General features: G+C 40.7%; 1 protein-coding gene, 1 long non-coding RNA gene and 1 other non-coding gene across 3 annotated transcripts; 1 reads left to right on the forward strand and 2 right to left on the reverse strand.

Annotated features, from left to right (window-relative positions):
* Nucleotides 1–5,105: 5,105 nt before the first annotated feature.
* LOC141594167 (uncharacterized) lies at nt 5,106–7,354 on the reverse strand. Its single transcript, XR_012522030.1, has 3 exons — nt 7,265–7,354; nt 7,058–7,166; nt 5,106–5,340 (listed from the first exon to the last, which is right to left on the reverse strand). It is a non-coding gene; the product is annotated as an uncharacterized LOC141594167 (long non-coding RNA).
* A 1,933-nt stretch (nt 7,355–9,287) lies between these two features.
* Nucleotides 9,288–18,381, forward strand: LOC141594779 (uncharacterized). The gene is made up of 5 exons (XM_074414770.1): nt 9,288–9,338; nt 14,477–14,887; nt 15,236–15,449; nt 16,680–17,097; nt 17,676–18,381. The coding sequence occupies exons 1-5, from the start codon at nt 9,288–9,290 to the stop codon at nt 18,379–18,381; spliced, it is 1,800 nt and encodes a 599-aa protein (XP_074270871.1).
* LOC141597696 (small nucleolar RNA R71) lies at nt 13,322–13,428 on the reverse strand. The gene has a single exon (XR_012522916.1). It is a non-coding gene; the product is annotated as a small nucleolar RNA R71 (small nucleolar RNA).
* Nucleotides 18,382–18,666: the final 285 nt, after the last annotated feature.

Genomic DNA, 18,666 nt, shown 5'->3' on the forward strand with positions numbered 1-18,666 from the left:
TGATTTATGAGGGAGTCTAAAATGTTTTGGCTACCTTCCCATTTCCTGTAAAACTCTTTAGCATCATGCAACTCTTTGGTCAATGTTTCAATTTTAGCAAGATGGTCAAGATTTAGTTTGCCTACTTTATCGAAAGCGGATTTAGCATGACTACATTCATCACTAAGCAACATAGCAATTTCTTCAAGTTGCTTATTATCATGTCGACACGAGGTAAGGTCAGCTAGCAGTGAGTCTCGTTCTTTAATCAAAATATCAACTTGAATAATTAAAGACTCGTTTTCTTTTTCAACATCAGAAACAACAGTTGAGGCAACTGTTGATTTTGACGAGCTAGCAATATTCGTGAGAACAAGGTTTTCTTTCCTCAATTTTTTAATTTCTTTTCTGAGTGATGGAATGATGTTACTTTCTTTTATCTCATCTAGACACTCTCTAAGACCAACATTTTCTTCAGCAATTTCCTCAATTTGAGTTTGCAAGTCATAGAGTTTATCGTTTTTAGCAAGACTCTTGTCAAGTACATCATCAAACATCAAACAAAGCTTATCCTTAGAAAGAGTTCTCACCTTGTTCTTGAGATTCATTACCTCGGTGTCGGAGTCATCGCTGGAGTCGTCGGAGTGCGCCATAAGACAGAGTGCAGATTCTTTCTTTGAAGACTTGGGTCCGTCAAGATCAAGACGAGTTGTCATACAAACTTTGGCATCTAATTCTTCCTCAAGGACATCATCCTCATCGGAATCAGATACACCCCATATTGCAGACATGACTTTATGCTTAAAATCTTTCTTTGCAAAATCTCGTTTTTCTCTAGATTTGAACTCATTCCACTTGGGGCAATCTTTGATAAGGTGACCTTTCTCACCACATTTGAAACAAGCCACCGTGGAATAAGATCTCTTCTTTTGAAAACGTTTTTTGTTAGCATTGTTGAACTTCTTAGGATTGTGACTATTGATCATATCCGCCATGTTACGTGAGTACATGGCTTACTCGTCATCTCCATCATCTTCCTCATCACTTGAGGTTGATTTGAGAGCGAAACCTCTAGCTTTGGAGCTTTCACCCGAGCGCTTTGCGAGACTTAACTCGTGTGCCATGAGTGAGCCCATTAGCTCATTGAGGGACAATTTGGACAGATCTTTAGCCTCCTTAATAGCCGTCACCTTTGGTTGCCATTTATCACTTAGGCTACGAAGGATCTTTCGGACTATATCCTCGGAATCAAACTCTCTACCTAGACCTTTAAGTTCATTAACAATACTAGAAAAGCGAGAAGAAAGACAATTGATTGACTCATCTTTCATCATATTGAACATCTCATATTGTTGCATGAGAAGGTTAATACGATGCTTCTTGACTTGGGACGTTCCTTCATAAGCAAGATTTAACGTGTCCCAAATCTCTTTAGCCGAGGTACATCCGTAGATGCGATTGATATCTTGTTCACCGATGCCATATTGAAGAATGGACATGGCTTTAGAATTTTTCTCGACTTTACGATAGTCAGCCTCGACATAACTTTCCTCGCTTTTCACGGCACTTTTCCCATCAGAGTCAGTAACCGTTATAGCAAGGGGACCCTTTTGAATAATGACCCAACACTCATAATCCGTACTTTTGACGTAGTGTTCCATACGGTGCTTCCACCAGGAGTAGTTATCCCCTTTGAAGATAGGGTACTTAGTATGTTTCCCGTCCATGACTATAGGATCAACTCACTGGTAGTTAACCAGTTATCAAGAGCACAAGGCTCTGATACCAATTGAAGAGTCGAGGACGAGGGCACCTAAGAGGGGGAGGGGGTGAATTAGGTGTCTATTTAAAATTTAAGCTTAATGAAAGCTTCTTTAAATAACTCTTAAACACTTTAAACAATGCTTAGATGAAAGGAGAAGTCGATACTTAGAACTAGAGAGTTAAAAGTATTCAACAACGATTCAGCAAGCAGAAGTTACAGTGTACTCAACAGTTGATTCTGTAAATAAAAACGTGAGTAGAGTGTGCAGCGGAAATAAAACGAAATAGACACGACTAACGATGTTTTTAAAAACTGGTTCGGTCACTACTCCGCGACCTACGTCCAGCGCTATTTTATTAAACGTCTCAGAAGTAAACTCATACAAACTAAGACCACCCCGAATAATAAAACAACTCCCCAACCTACTCCGGTTGCTAATGCTTAAAAGCTACTCCGCTTCCAAGACTTTTGCTTTGGGCTACTCCGCCGAAAGACTCCTTGCTTAAAGCTACTCCGCAATAAGACTCTTGCTTTGGGCTACTCCGCCGAAAGACTTCATGCTCAAAAGCTACTCCGCTTCGAAGACTTCGTGCTTAAGGATAACTCTATCCTAAGACTTTGTTCGGTTCTACCCGTTTGTTACAAGACCACTTATCTCAATGTTGTTCACTCAATTGAACGGAGGAGATAAAGTTTAAGTACAAAACACGGGATCCTTGAACACGACTAAAACGACTAGGTGCAACAACAAATTCAAGTAAAAGACTCAAAAGATAAATAAACAAACTTGCAAAAGATTCAAAGATTTGAAAATGATAAACGGTTTTGCAAAGTTAATTTACTCGATTGAAAGCTTAAGTCTTTTGATTTAAAACTCGTTTGTTGCACACTTGTAAAAATGAATTAAGCAAGCTATTTATAATGTTCAAGTAGTATACTTTACATTAAAATATCTTACACTCATAAGCACAAGTGATTAAAATAATGTAAGTAGTTTGCTTGGGCAACATGCAAAGCCAACCGAAATGCTCTCCAAGAAACCGAGTATTCTTCCTCAAGAAATCGGTGCCTAAGATTGCAAGAAACCAGGTTGTGCACACATACAAAAATAGGCTGGGTTTTTCAACAAGAAACAAGCATAAATGGTTGTGTTTATGGGAACCATAAACATTTCCATAAATGTAAAAGCAAACAACCCATTTATAGTAAGTGTCTTATTGTGCAAGCAAACTCCTTAGCAAGTCATTGAAAGCTCTATATTCTTTAAAAGACTTCAAAGTATTTCCAGAAAACATTTGTGAAAGTTAAAAGCACTTTAACAAAGATTCAAATATTTTCGAAATATTTCTTTCAAAGACGAGCCTTAATTAACTGTTAACTCAACTGTTGTTTTTGCACCTAAACGTAAATTCGTGTTAAACGATCACCTTACAACACATGACATTAGCACTAATGACTATCTTCAACTTTGATCTTCATGATGACATTCTTGATAACCTTGAATTGACAATTGGAGCTTCATGCTACATGGTTAAACTTAAGAGGCACACAATTAAATAACAAATGAGATTAATTTGTCTTAAGGCATCATCAACACAATCTTAATCAAATTGAGTTTCTTCATTAGCTAACATTGAAAATTAAAATTAAGTGTTTATATGTGATCAATTAAGTAGTTACTTAAACTGAATACAATCACAAATTGCCCAATTAAATCAAAGCTACACATATTTATGAGAGGTAGAAAGAACCTATTCTACTTCCCGTACAGCAAGAAATACTCATAGAGTCATAGGTAATATCAATATATAACTCAACAAAGGACAATTTTCGAAGTAGTTTAATGGGCTTTGCCATGCACAATAGGGGTGGTTAACAGTGCGGGTCGGCCGGGTCCGGGACGGGTCGGGGGCGGGCCGGGTCAGGTTTTGGGAGACCCGGAACCGGCCCGGGTAAGGGGCGCGGCGGGCCGGGTTGAGGCGGGTCGGGGCGGGCCGGGTCAGAAGTGACCCGTGAGGTGGGTCCAGGGCGGGTCCGGGTTAGCAAGGCCGACCCGCACTGTTGACCACCCCTAATGCACATAAAAACAAGGGGGGCCAGGTGGAATATCTTTAGCCATCTTATATAAGTTTACTACTAAAACACAAAATCTCATTTGTGACGGCACGTATTCGTCACTTTGGAGTGACGGATACCATTTTTCCTCACAAATGACCCAAATAGAGGAGAGAAGGAAGCACATGGGGGTGCCCCCACCTTGTCCCCCCTATCCGTTTTGTGAGTGACATTATCCGTCATTTACTCCGACCCGTCTTCAGTAAGACTAATTGCTACTAAAATTATAAGGCCAGCCCAAATTTCAAGGGGGGCCAGGCCCCTGCGCATACCAACCAAGATCCGCCACTGGAATCAGGTAGAGTAGGACTACCGTCATGGTGAAGAGGAGGATGGACAGCCACGGGTGTGGTGGCTGGCTTGGCCCCGTGCATTTTGTGTTGGTGCAATAAATCATGGATATATTTAGAATGTGTCAAAAGAAGACCTTGGGGGGTTGGGGGTGACCTCGACACCTAAAAAATACGAGAGTGTGCCTAAGTCTTTGAGAGCAACTCGTGTGGCAAGAGACTCAACAAAGCCCGAAACTTGACTCGGATTTGGGCCAGTGACAATAATGTCATCGACATACACAAGTAAATAAAAAGTGAGTGACCGTGTCGTGCAAATAAATAATGACGGGTCATCAAGTGAAGCTGTGAAGCCGGTTTGAACTAGGTGATGCTTCAGTATCGTGTACCAGGCACGTGGAGCCTGTTTAAGACCGTATATAGCTTTGGTGAGCTTACACACGTACGTGGGGTGTTCGGGGCCAGTGAAACCCGGTGGTTGTGACATATAGATAGTGTCCGTCAACTTACCTTGAAGGAAAGCATTATTGATATCAAGTTGTTGAAGAGACCAACCACGAACTAGAGCAAGAGACAATAAAGTGCGTACTGTGGTAGGCTTGACAACGGTAAAAAACGTCTCAGAATGAGACGTTGGTGAAATCCTTTAGCAACCAAGCGAGCCTTATATTTATCAATAGAATTATCAGGATTATATTTTATGCGATAAATCCATTTATATCCAATGACGTTGTAGGACGGGTTATGAAGGACAAGAGTCCATGTCTCATTCTATGGCAAAGCACCATATTTAGTGTGACACCCTTAAATAACTCGATAGTTAAACGCGTAAATTCTACGGAAAAACTGGTAGGATATGTTTGTAATTGGTTCAACTAGCCAAAAACCTGTAATTTCAAAAATTTTCCTAAACCAATCACAACATTTCCAACGTTCCCAATAGATGGGTGCCAAAACCTGCAATTGCTAACAATCTAACTTACTTACACCGCTAAAGGTAAGAAAATACATAATGATACAACCCAAAATAGAAAAGGGAGACATATGTCCCTTCAAATTATATACAAAACCAAAAGTTAAAAGGTTATATACATAACCAAAAGATAAAAGGTTTCTACAAAAGAAAGCCAAACTAGGTCCAAGGTTCCTTGCTCACTAGCTCGTCTGTGACCCCAACTAAGCATCAACAACCTGTCAATCGCATTTTATACAAACACGAAAGCCACAATTCAGTGGGGAGTAACTTCGAGTCCTCCCAGCCACGAATCGTCATAATTAATGTAACATGTAGTAAAACATGTAAACTATATGATAATTCATCTAATTTCCAAGCATCCTAACATATGAATGCTAAATTGACTAATTTAAACTAACATGTGAAAAATTTAACAAATTGTAATCCAAACTCTATCAACCATAGCCGGCTTGCATCTCACCTTCTATGATTCATAGAATCGTCAAACAAGAAAGGGCAATATATCAAAGACAGGCATAAGTTCTTAGTCCCGTCAATAGTCACTTTGTAACTCGAGTCTATACCACGAGGTAGGGAAGGTAATCGAACCGGTATCTTGGCTCAGCGGTTAATATTAATAAAACATGGCCAAGAGACAACACAACCCTAGCCTAAAATCTGCGCAGACCTAGACATGCGGATACACACCACCGCACCCAAGACCCACTATTTTTCTAAAAACAAAGTGAGTACCCTAAGGAGTCCACCAAAGGGTTGGCTAGTACTTAAGCCGACCCCTTACTATCAAAATAAAATCGAGGTCATGCCCCAACTTGGATATAAATCCACTAGTCAGAAACACAAAGGCTATCAAGCGGTGAACATATACTCGTCAAAGACTATAAAGACCTATCTATGATGAAGGCCGAAATACTCACCTAGGACCTAGTCCCACTAGTCCCGACTTGAATACTTTAGCCCACACCACACAAGACTCACCACACAAGTCAAGTAAGACACCCACTTAACCATAAGAGGGCAAAGAGTCCTACTTACCAACATAAATTCTAACATTCTATCATGTGAAAGGCTATATAAATGTCTATTCAGCATACAAATCCAACAGTATCCTCAATAATTATTAATTACCAAATTTCAATTCTAACAATATTAATCATATTAAAGGCTTCGGGGAAACTAGGGCCATTTCTACAATACAAGACAATATTAAATTCAATAAGCTATACATGTGAACTAAAGCTTGATAAATGGCCTAAAACAAGAAAAAGGCCGATTATCTAATTCATACAACCGAATTTTTACCCGCAACCCTGACTACCTGCGACAGTGCACGGGTTAAATTGCGGCTGACCAATCACTCAATTAACTGACATCGCATCAGTCAAAGGGACTAAGGCTCAGTTTTCGGCACAATCAACAAAACATTACAATTATCCCTATACAATTCATTCTGAGCCTATTATTTACAAATTCATTTTGTAAACTATCCTAACATGTGATAACTATTAACATAAGCATAGTTTTACCATTAACATAATTTTTATTACTTATATGATTCAATTCCTAAAGTGTACTCATACTAACTATGTCATTAATAAACCTGAAATGACAAATTTTGCATGGAAAACCGCGAAACAAGCAACGGACCAACCCGGGCCAACCCCAAGGCCGGCCGTGGCTGCCGTGGGCCGCCGCCTTTGGCCGTCCCCTACACCACCATTTTTTCCATTTTTGTTTAGTAAAAGACCGTCTGAACATTAATTAATCGTCCCCAATTCAACTTTGATAATTTAAACTAACAAAAGGCACAAATTAAGCATGCATGCAACGAATTTTAACATGTGAAAACTACTACTCAAACAAAAATCACCAAACATACAAAAACAACAAAGATTGTGACGATAATTCGTCGAGTAACTCGAAATAGGTTACCTTAAGCTAGAAAAAGAGCAATTAGCACCTCAAAACCGAAACCCTAACAACAACTAGCCGCTATCCTCTACAATATACGAGTCCCCGAACTCGTCTTCCAAATCTTCACCTAATTAAACAATAAAAACACCATAAATAAGCACAAATACCGAAAATACCGAAATTTTGTCTTAAAACAACTTAATGAAAACTGAAATTAGAACATACTAAGTTGTAGATCTCGGCGAGGGGATTCCGGAAAGGTAAATTTCGTGAAAAACCGCTAAGAAATGAAGGAGTTGTGTCGAAAATAAGCTTGATTTTATATGGAAATGGTGTTTTGATCTTTGGAATAAGATAGAATGTTGAAGAAACAAGAAAACCAGAAAAAAAATAGAAAGGAAGGGGGTGGTGCGCGTGAAAGGGAGAAAGGAAAGGAGGAGAGCGGGTTTGAGTCGGGATTTTTCGAGTCGGTTTTGACTCGCTTCGATAATAATTAAAACCGTAAGTCAAATACAAATTCCGACAAGACCAAAGTTTTTAAACACGAGATTACAAGGAAATTGAGTATTCATACGACCCATTTCCAAATTCGTTTACCCAACGTTCAAAAGAATTGTCATTTTCCCCCCGATACGCCCTTAATTCGAAATAAAAGATTTTACACGGTTTAAACTATTTTTAAACATTTCAAAACTATCAAAATAAATACTTTTCTTCAAAATATAATAAAATTATATTTCTTTGAATTATTTTTACTTAAAATACATTAATGTCAAATTTTACTTAATTAATTAATTATTTTCGAAATATATTAACGGTCCGAAATTTACGGGGCGTTACAATCACCCCTCCTTTTAAAAAGTTTCGCCCTCGAAACTTAGAAGGAGAAATTATAGTTATAAGGAAATATAGGTATCTTTTCAATGAAACGGTGATACTCTTGTTGATCAGACAAGAACATCCATATTCATATCAAGATATAAAAATATTTCTACACTAATAAATGAGAAAACCCATTATTGGGACGTCACCAACAACGAGATTAAACACTCATTAATGTTAAAGCCATTAAAATCATAAAAGCATTTTCAAAATTTTAGTACAAAGTTCTATAATAAGAATAATATCTTTACTAATTATGATTAAATACAGCTTAGTAACGCGGAAAAAGAGTAAGAAAAAGGAATCATTACACAAAACGAGAAATAGGAGACCACACTAATCCAAAGAGCCATCTGAACCACTCATCGACAAGTCTACGCATAAGCTAATCCTTGAGACAATTCTATCCTCTACAATTATAACTTAACCATTTCCCACTCAAAATGTTTCCACCAATATTCTCCACCGAACAAAATCAAAATCCAAAGTCGAAACTAGTAACAATACTATACCCTTACCAAGATTCAGTATTCCCAAGACACATTCATGCTTGAAACCACCCCACAAGCAACAAGTTGCACTATCCAATCCATAAATAGCACTAACTATAAGATAAATGGGTTCTTCACACAAATCATCTGATCGGTTTACTCAAGATTTACTCAAGATTCACTATCCTACTTCCCAACAATATTCCAATTCCAATAGAAAGATTTCTCAAAGGATTAAATATAAGGTCCAAATTTACAATAACATTCCACAGACTTAGCTATCAATCCCCAATACCGTAAAGTAAGGATCAAACGACAAACGAACAATCCCCGAACGAACAATGCCCAAAACAAATCCAAAATAACCATAGAAATACTCCACCAAGGTAAACTAATCCCATTAGTCTCATCATCAAATCGAAACCAAGTGAGTCTTATACCACCAAAACACGCGAACCTTAACTCGCAAGGAGACTACAACATTGCCATCATAAGAATTCCATCAAAAATCTAGCTCTCATATCGTATGGTCAAATACAGACACAAACTCCTACACTAATTCCCGACAAAAATCAAAATACAAAAATCCTCAAATCACATCCCACTAACTCTGTAAACATGGTTAACAAGGTACCAACTATACTAAGTAGATAAGAAGTTATAACGGGATAGAGGAATGGTAAAATATTTTCGAAGGGTGCATGAGCATGACAAGTTAGGAAACTAAGGAGTCGGACCGTAAAGATAACGGTTGGAGAAATAAGAGGTACCCGAGTTAAGAAGATATCTCGGACAAGAAGAAGATACGTAAACTTTGGCATAAAAACAGGATTCAAAGATCGTTAAAGAGAAGGAAAGGAGAGGAGAAAGCGATAATGAAAGGGTTATCGCTTACCAAACACTCATCAAAGCTTATGATCGATATGGTAAGGTTACCTCACTAAGGTGCTCAACAAAACCTCAAAAGTCCACCAAATCATAGGACTAACAAGGACTCCACGAGGGTAGGTATTCTTCAACTCAATTGGTTCTAAGAGCCAAAATCAATTCACCACACAATTTCATTTGTTACTATCATGTCCCAAAGTACCTCCTTTACAATTCTCGTCATTGAACTTCACTTACTATGTCATCCCCCAAGTACCATGGCTTGTTCACTCCATCCTCTCACCACTTAATACTTCTAGTCTCCGATACCATAAACTAGAATCACATCTTTGAACTCACGAACTACATCGAACAACATTCCACCAAAATTCCCAAATTCAGATATGATTAATAAGGTCAACCACGTGTTCTCAAATTTTGAAAGGTCAACAAGGGCTACTCTATACTAGATTTGGTCAACTTAAAAGGTTTAACAAACTAACTAATTCCAAAGTACAATACCAATCCATTAAGCATCATCAATGTCCTATTGTATTCCTTTCAAGGCTTACAAGGATTAGAGCTAACTATCATTCCTTTAATTCTCCACAAGAAACATCGAGACTCTCAAATGAAGTAGCCTAGGTTCATTCCATCTTATGTGCTAAGGTAGTACCCATGCTCAATCATCTATAACAAACAAGCTCTCAATAGACTTAAGTCCCAAAGTGTTTCTCAACTCACTAGACTCTCATATCATGCACAACTAACAAGTCTAACCAAAGGATCCCAAGTTATATTCTCCTATACAACTCAAACCTTAAACAATCAATTTCTCAACTCGTTCACGCCCTCCAATGACACATTCTCTTAAAACCGGGTTCTCTTGAACAAGGGAACTATCCTGCGGAATAAAAGGAAGGTGTCCACAAGGACTCTTATTATAAGAAGAAAACGAACCAAGGATGAAACGGGAGAAAGAATAGAAGAGTAGTTACCAAGGCGAGAGAAGAGGAATAAAAAAAAGACGAATCAACCACGAGATTGGAAGACCAAGGTAAGATAGCATTATCTACATTTATTGGAGTGCCATCTTGTAAAAGAGAAAATCAATTAGTACCTAACAATTAGCAACCACAAACAGACTACCACATAAAATCCTAAATCTACCCATCCTACCCATCTCTCAAGTTTAGTATTTAAAGGTCAAGTGATTTTAAGTGGGGTGCACAAACGTGCGTCGGGAGCAACAAGCTCTGATACCAACTGTGACACTGATATACGATTAATTTACCTCTAATTCCCTCTTTCTTTTATGCATACCGACTCATATCGAGTCGGTTTCGGGTGTTTTTCCTTGCATATTGTGCCCAATACCCGTACTTGTTACCGTGTGTGTCCTTTTGTAGGAAACGACCCAAGTATGGAGAAATTGGGGCAAGAAAGGCACCCCATTGCCTTTACATGAAGAAGAGGTGAAGAAATGGTGAAGAGTGTGTTTTGCCGGCAGACCGGCAGCCGGTCTGGCCACCGGCAAAAACACACCAGGAGAGAATCACTTAAGATTTTGAAGAAAAGTTGAGGAATGTGCTTTGCTTGCGGGGCAAGAACCGCCCACCGGTAAAGCACAGCAGTGGAATTTATTTGAAGAATTTGGTGAAAAACAAGCTTGCCTCTCGCGGGTAGGATCACCGGCAGACCGGTCAACCGGCATTCCACACATCAACAAATGAGAAGAATCTTTGAAGAGTGTGTTTTTGCAGGCGGCAAGGCTTCGGTCCACCGGCAAAACACGAATGCCAGATGTTTTAATTCTTTGCGCGGTTTTGCCGGCAGGAGCACCGGCAGCCGGTCCACCGACAAAACGCAGCACCTGCGGATTTGGGCTTTTCTCTCTTTTCCTCCTCTTTTCTTCTTAATCTTGTACAAGCCTATAAATACCCCTCTCCTTAAACCCTTTGACACACAACCCTAGATCCAGAATATTTACCCTTTCAAGTTTCAAACTTTGTTAATTATTTTGTTAATCATTCCCTAATTAAGCTAGTTCTTCAATTAATTGGGGATTGAAGTTGGGTTGTAAGAACAAGATTGAAAGTTTATACTTATTTATTCTATCCTATTTCCTTCCTTGTTTTGGATTGGTATTATTTCTATCCTTATTTTCATTTGTTTACATTTTGTTCTTCTTTTATGTTTGTTAGATTGTTTATGTTAAGATTGTTGGTGTTGTTTGTTTGTTGTTGTTAATTTCATCATTGTTCACCCTTTTCATTGTTCATCTTTCCTTTGTTTCTCTCTCACTTGTGCATCCTTGGGTAGTTGTCCTCAAAGACTTAATCTTTGAGTTGATTTGGTTAAAGATTGTGTCTTTAAGTTTAATCACCCTTGTTATTAGATTAAATCATCTTTCCTTACACCTATTGTTAGATTGTTGCATGTTTAGTAGTGAATTTCATCTTCCCACCATGTTTGTGACCAAAGTTTCCATCTTTATTGTCTATTTTGCAATTAGGACCATGATTAGTGAGTAGTCTCCCACTAGGGCTCGGTTTGACCCAACATGAGTAATTTCACTAATTGAATTTCATAAAGGCTAATTATTTGGGGAAATTGGTGAGGGTAGTTTAGAGGATTGACATGGTTTATGGGTTGACTTTTGGGTAGTGTTGACTTACGACCCTTGACCACCAACGAGAGTTGGTTAGGTTGTGATTTGGATACCCGAGACTTGACCCTATTGTTATCCTTGGTTGAGACCGAAAGGGAGAACCGGGGTAGGACACCTCTAAGCTAGCGTTTGAAATCGACCCTCGAGAGAGGGAGTGGGATGACCCGGGAATTGACGGGGCTTAATGACCTTAGCAAATATTGGACTACCTTGGGAATAATGCATGTTTTTGGGGTAGTCGGGTATTGAGTTAGGGATTCCGACCTTCGAACCCGAGAGGGGGGTTGGTGGGTAGTACTAGTGTCCTATTTCGAACCCGAGAGGGGGGGTCTTAGGCGAATTAGAGTTGTCACCTCCTCACCTTCCTACCCTTGTGATTAGCCTAGAGATTTGATTGTGTGGAATTACGAATTGTTTAGGGAAGAACCGAGTCTTAGGCCGTTTAATCATTTGATTTACAACTTATCCTTCGTTCTTGCTTATTTTCCTTGCTTTTGTTAAGTTTGCATTTCATTTTGTTTTAGGTAGCATTAGTATAACAACCTTCATCTTTTATTTTCGACTTAGCTAAACGATCGGATTAGAACAATTAGTAATCTTTTCAACTCCTTGTGGGATCGACCCTTAATAGTGTACAACGATAAAATCGTGCACTTGCGAGGTATAGCTTGATACCATCAAGTTTTTTGCGCGCCGTTCGGGGAGTTCGGCTAGATATTAATTGTTTTCATTCTTGTTTAGACTAAGTCTTTTGTTACTAATCCCTCTCTTGAGTGTGTAGGACTTTTTGCATGAGAAGAAGAAATCGTAGAGGTCAACCAATTCGACCGATTGACCACGAGATCGAAGCAACCGCAAGAAGACTAAATTCACTCCGAAGAAGAGGGCTTATTGAAACACCAATTCCTCAAGAAAATTTAGTGATTGAGGACCTACGAGAAGAACCCCGCGTCTTTGAAACTTTCGAAAATCCTTTTGCAACACCGGAAACGGAAGTAACAATGGCCGCGGTACCTATGAGAGATAACTTGGCTCCGAAAAAGGTGGTGAATCCGAGTATTGTGAAGCCACCTATTCAAGCCAACAATTTTGATGTGAAAGCCACCTTGCTACAACTTGTCCAAGGGAACCAATTCGGAAGGGGAGCCACCGAAAACCCCAACGAGCATCTCAACGAGTTCTTGGATAGTTGTGACATGTTCAAGGCCAATTGGAGTCACGGAGGATGCCGTACGCCTTAGGCTTTTCCCTTACTCTTTGAGGGGAAGTGCCAAGGAGTGGCTTAAAAGTTGTGAACCCGACTCTCTTCGGACTTGGGACGATGTCTCTAAGGCTTTTCTCAACAAGTATTTCCCACCCCAACGAACCGCAAGAATCAAGAGTGAGCTCCAAGGGTTCACCCAACAAGAAGATGAGACCCTTTATGAAGCATGGGAGAGGTACAAGGGCCTCCAAAGGCTATGTCCTCACCACGGTATTGGGGATGATGAGCTCATCAACAATTTCTATGAAGGGTTAAACAATGAGATGAAGATGAACCTTGATTCCGGCTCGGGGAAGGGAGCTTTGGATAAGATAGACCACAAGACGGCGAAAGAGCTTATTGAAGAAATGGCTTCTCGTACCTTTCATTGGAACAATGATAGGCACAAGAGAAAGGGGAAGTCAACGGTCGAATCGGCCAACAATGTGGAAGTGAAAGAGATGATAGAAGAGCTTAAGCAACAAGTAGCCTTGATGAGCTCAAGCAAGACATCTAGCAACTCTTCTATGAGGAACCAAGTCTATAGTTGTGAGCTTTGTGGAGACCAAGGACACCCACCCAATGAGTGTCCTTTGGTGGTTGGAGATGGAAGTTGTATGGAGCAAGTGAACGGGATATGGGAGTCTAGTCCGGCTAAGCAAGCATTTAACAACAACCAATATCACCCGGGATTGAGAGCCCACCCAAACTTCTCCTATGGCTCTCAAAATGTCCAAAACCCAACCTTCCAACAAAAATCACAACAACCAAACTTCCAAACTCAAAAACAAAACACAACATTTAATCAAGGTCCACCGGGTTTCCAAGGAAGAACTTTCCAACCTAGACAACAATTTCAATCACTTAACCCACAAACCACCCAACCTTTCCAACAAAATTTCCAACCATTCCAACAACCCACCCAACCAAAGTCAAACATGGAACTCATGATGGAACAAATGATGAATCATCAAACACAATTCATCAACCATACCACCCAAAAACAAGAAGAGACAACCACATCCATCAACCAACTTAGAACCCAAATGCAAGCCTCTCAACGAATGACGGACAACCAAATCTCCCAATTGGCTACCCAAATGAGCCAACTACAAGCCTCCCAAGGTAAATTCCCGGGTAAAACCGAGGAAAATCCGAAAACCATGAATGCTATTCATTTGAGGAGTGGTAGAGATTTGGAAGACCGGGAATTTGTCAAGAAAAGGAAGAGTAGTAGACCGGGTAATGTCATTGAACCTCAAATTGTGGTTGAACCTCCTAAGGTAATTGAAGAAAAGGAGGGAAAAGATGAGCTTGTGGAAATTGTTGTGGAAACTCCAAGAGTGATTGATGAACCAACAAGGGTAGTTGAAGAGCCTCAACAACAAGTGGTACGAACTTATGTACCACCGGTTCCCTTTCCACAAAGGTTGGCAAGAGCCAAACTTGAACAAAAGTATGGGAAGTTCATGGATATGATGAAGGGTATCAACATTACTATGCCTTTCATTGATGCCGTAAAGGAGATTCCAAGCTATGGCAAGTTCTTGAAGGAGCTCATCTCTAACAAAAACTCCTTGAGCCCGACAACCACGGTGAACTTATCCAAGGAGTGTAGTGCAATTCTCATGAATGAGGCTCCTCAAAAGCTTGAAGACCCGGGGAGTTTCTCCATTCCTTGTAAGATTGGGACCGTGCACATTGAGAGGGCTTTGTGTGATTTGGGGGCTAGCATTAGTCTTATGCCCCTCAAAATTTTCAAGAAGTTGAAAGGTTATGAGCTTTCACCAACAAGGGTTTCTCTCCAACTTGCCGATAGGTCGGTAAGATACCCGATTGGTCTTGTGGAGGATGTCCCGCTCAAGGTGGGGAAACTTGCATTTCCATGTGATTTCTATGTAATGGACATCCCCGAAGACTCAAATATTCCCATCATATTGGGGCGCCCATGCCTTGCTACGGGGGGTGCCATGATTGATGTGAAGAATGGGAAGCTTTCTTTGCAAGTGGGTGAAGATAAGGTTGAATTCTCCTTGAACAAGGCTATGAAAGAGCCTTCGGAAGAAAAGTCTTGCTATATGATTGATGTGGTCGAAGAATGGGTTGATATGAAGAAGTTTGATGAAGACAAGGGTTTGCAAGGGTTCCTTGAGGGCAAGGTAAAGGATTGCAAGGAACACCGGGAATATGCTCTAGCTATGGAAGCTACAATTGAAGAAGACCCGGACAAAGAATTTGAAAGCTTGAGAGGAGATGGTAAAAAGGAGGAGAGATCTACGCCTCCTCAAGTGGAGTTGAAACCTCTTCCTTCTACTCTTAAACATGCTTTCCTTGGCCCTAATGACACTTACCCTATTATTGTCAATAGTGCACTCAATGACACCGAACTTCAAAAGCTACTTGATGTTGTGAGAAAATACAAGGATGTCATTGGGTACTCAATTGATGATATCAAGGGGATTAGCCCTTCTTTTTGCACCCACCGCATTCATTTGGAGGATGAGAGTGCATCTTCCATTGAGCCTCAACGCCGCCTTAACCCCGCTATGAAAGAAGTGGTTAGGAAGGAGGTGTTGAAGCTCTATGATGCAAGCATAATTTACCCTATCTCCGATAGTGCATGGGTGAGCCCGGTGCATGTTGTACCAAAGAAGGGCGGGGTCACGGTAGTCACCAATGATAAGAATGAACTAATTCCAACAAGAGTCACAACCGGGTGGAGAATGTGTATAGACTATAGGCGCCTCAACAAGGCAACTAGGAAAGACCATTTCCCCCTCCCTTTCCTTGACCAAATGTTGGAAAGACTTGCCCAACATTCTCATTTTTGCTACCTTGATGGGTTTTCGGGGTTTTTCCAAATCCCGATTCACCCTAATGACAAAGAAAAGACCACATTCACGTGCCCATTCGGCACCTTTGCTTATAGGCGCATGCCCTTTGGGCTTTGCAATGCGCCGGCAACATTTCAAAGATGCATGCTAGCTATATTTTCCGAATATGTTGAGAATATCATGGAGGTGTTTATGGACGACTTCTCGGTCGTAGGCACCTCATTTGATGGATGTCTAGCTAATTTGGGTAAGGTCTTGAAAAGATGTCAAGAGAGTGGTCTAGTCTTGAATTGGGAGAAATGTCACTTCATGGTGACATCCGGGGTTGTTTTGGGTCATGTAGTGTCAAGTAAGGGCTTGGAAGTTGATCAAGCCAAGATTGAAGTGATCAAAACTCTACCCCCTCCCACTAATGTTAAAGGAATTAAGAGTTTTCTTGGGCATGCCGGTTTTTACCGGAGATTCATTAAGGATTTTTCTTTGATTGCCCGACCTTTAACATTGTTGCTTGGAAAAGATGTGCCGTTTGAATTTACTAATGAGTGTTTGGATGCTTTCAATAGGTTGAAGGAAGCCCTCATCACCGCTCCAATTATGCAACCTCCCACTTGGGGAGAACCTTTTGAGTTGATGTGCGATGCTAGTGATGTAGCGGTGGGAGCGGTGCTTGGACAAAGGAAGAATGGTAAACTTCATGCCATATATTATGCAAGCAAGACCTTGGATGAAGCTCAATCACACTACACCACCACCGAAAAGGAGCTCTTGGCGGTCATATATGCCATGAACAAGTTTCGCTCCTACCTAGTTGGCTCTAAAGTAATTGTGCACACCGATCACACGGCATTGAGGCACTTACTAATCAAGAAGGAGTCGAAGCCACGCTTGATTCGGTGGATACTATTGTTACAAGAGTTCGATATCGAGATTAGAGACAAGAAAGGTGTAGAAAATGTGGTAGCCGATCATCTTTCTCGGCTACTCCATGTCAAAGATAAGGATGGATTGCCAATTGATGATACATTACCGGATGATCAACTTTTCGCACTAGCTTTGATGGATACCCCGTGGTACGCGGACTATGTAAATTATTTGGTATCCGGGGTCATCCCACACGGTTATGACTCCCATAAGAAAAAGAAATTCTTCCATGACCTTAAGCAATATTTTTGGGAAGAACCGTGCCTCTACAAAGCTTGTGCCGACGGGATAATTAGAAGATGCATCCCCAATGAAGAAGTCCAACCCATAATCTCTCATTGCCATGACATGCCAAGTGGAGGGCATGGTAGTTCACGGAAAACCGCCGCGAGGGTGCTCCAATGTGGATTCTTTTGGCCTTCCCTATTTCACGATGTGGCCACCTACGTCAAGAAGTGTGACAAGTGTCAAAGAAGTGGTAACATTTCAAAGAGGCATGAAATGCCAATGAATTACATACTTGAAGTGGAGGTATTCGATGTATGGGGAATTGACTATCAAGGCCCTTTTCCCTCATCAAATGGGAATGAGTATATCCTTGTTGCGGTGGACTATGTGAGCAAATGGGTTGAAGCAATTCCAACAAAGACTTGTGACGCAAAATCAGTGACCAAACTCATGGAGACAATCATATTCCCACGGTTTGGAGTTCCACGAATTGTGATAGTGACCGTGGAACTCATTTCCGGGAAAGGACTCTTGATGCTCTACTCAAGAAGCATGGGGTGCAACATAGGCGGAGTCTTGCCTATCACCCACAAGCTAACGGCCAAGCCGAAATCTCTAACCGTGAAATCAAGATGATCCTTGAAAAGACCGTGAGCCGGTCAAGGAAAGATTGGTCTACCAAGCTCAATGATGCATTGTGGGCTTACCGGACCGCTTTCAAAACACCAATAGGAACTTCACCGTTCCGGTTGGTGTACGGGAAGCCTTGTCATTTACCGGTTGAGTTGGAGCACAAGGCTCATTGGGCCATCCGACTCCTTAACTTCGATTTGAAAAGCGCCGGGGAAAAGCGGCTACTTGACCTCAATGAGCTTGAAGAATTTAGACTAGAGGCTTATGAGAGCTCTAGATTGTATAAGGAGAGGACCAAAAGATTCCATGACAAGGCCATCCTCCGGAGAGAGTTCAAGGAGGGAGAGTTGGTTCTCCTTTTTAACTCAAGGTTCAAGTTGTTCGCGGGAAAGCTCAAGTCTAAGTGGTCGGGGCCCTTCACCGTGGTCCGCGTCTTTCCACATGGCGCCGTTGAAATATCCGATGGAGATCAATCCTTCAAGGTGAACGGGCAAAGGCTCAAGCACTATGTTGCCGGAACCCCTATAATCAAGAATGTGAGCTCCATCGCCACCTTCCTTCTAAATTATTGATTGTTATTCATAACTCCGTCGAGCCTACGACATAAAACAAGGGCGCTTCATGGGAGGCAACCCATGCATCTTTGTAAATAACTTGCATTCTAGACTAGTAGTGAGAGATTTGGAGTCGTATTTTGTCTATTTGGATTGGTGACGGAGGTCACTTTTGAAGAACACAAGTATTTATTTTCGTTGACCCGAAATCCCGGCATCATGCGTCGGAGTAGTTGCGGAAAACAAGAATCCCGGGGTCAATGAAAAAGCTCAAAGTTGAGTTGAAGAAAAATTGAGCAAATT

The sequence above is a fragment of the Silene latifolia genome, chromosome 8, assembly GCF_048544455.1.
Source record: "Silene latifolia isolate original U9 population chromosome 8, ASM4854445v1, whole genome shotgun sequence".
Classification (NCBI taxonomy): domain Eukaryota; kingdom Viridiplantae; phylum Streptophyta; class Magnoliopsida; order Caryophyllales; family Caryophyllaceae; genus Silene; species Silene latifolia.

What these genes read in the sequence shown, in the direction of transcription:
- LOC141594779 (XM_074414770.1), top strand. Translation starts at nt 9,288, where the DNA reads ATGAAAGGGTTATCGCTTACCAAACACTCATCAAAGCTTATGATCGAT. An exon ending in CAAAGCTTATGATCGATATG is followed by an intron (nt 9,339 to 14,476) that starts GTAAGGTTACCT and finishes GAACCTCCTAAG; the next exon opens with GTAATTGAAGAAAAGGAGGG. An exon ending in TGAAAGCTTGAGAGGAGATG is followed by an intron (nt 15,450 to 16,679) that starts GTAAAAAGGAGG and finishes CTAGTGATGTAG; the next exon opens with CGGTGGGAGCGGTGCTTGGA.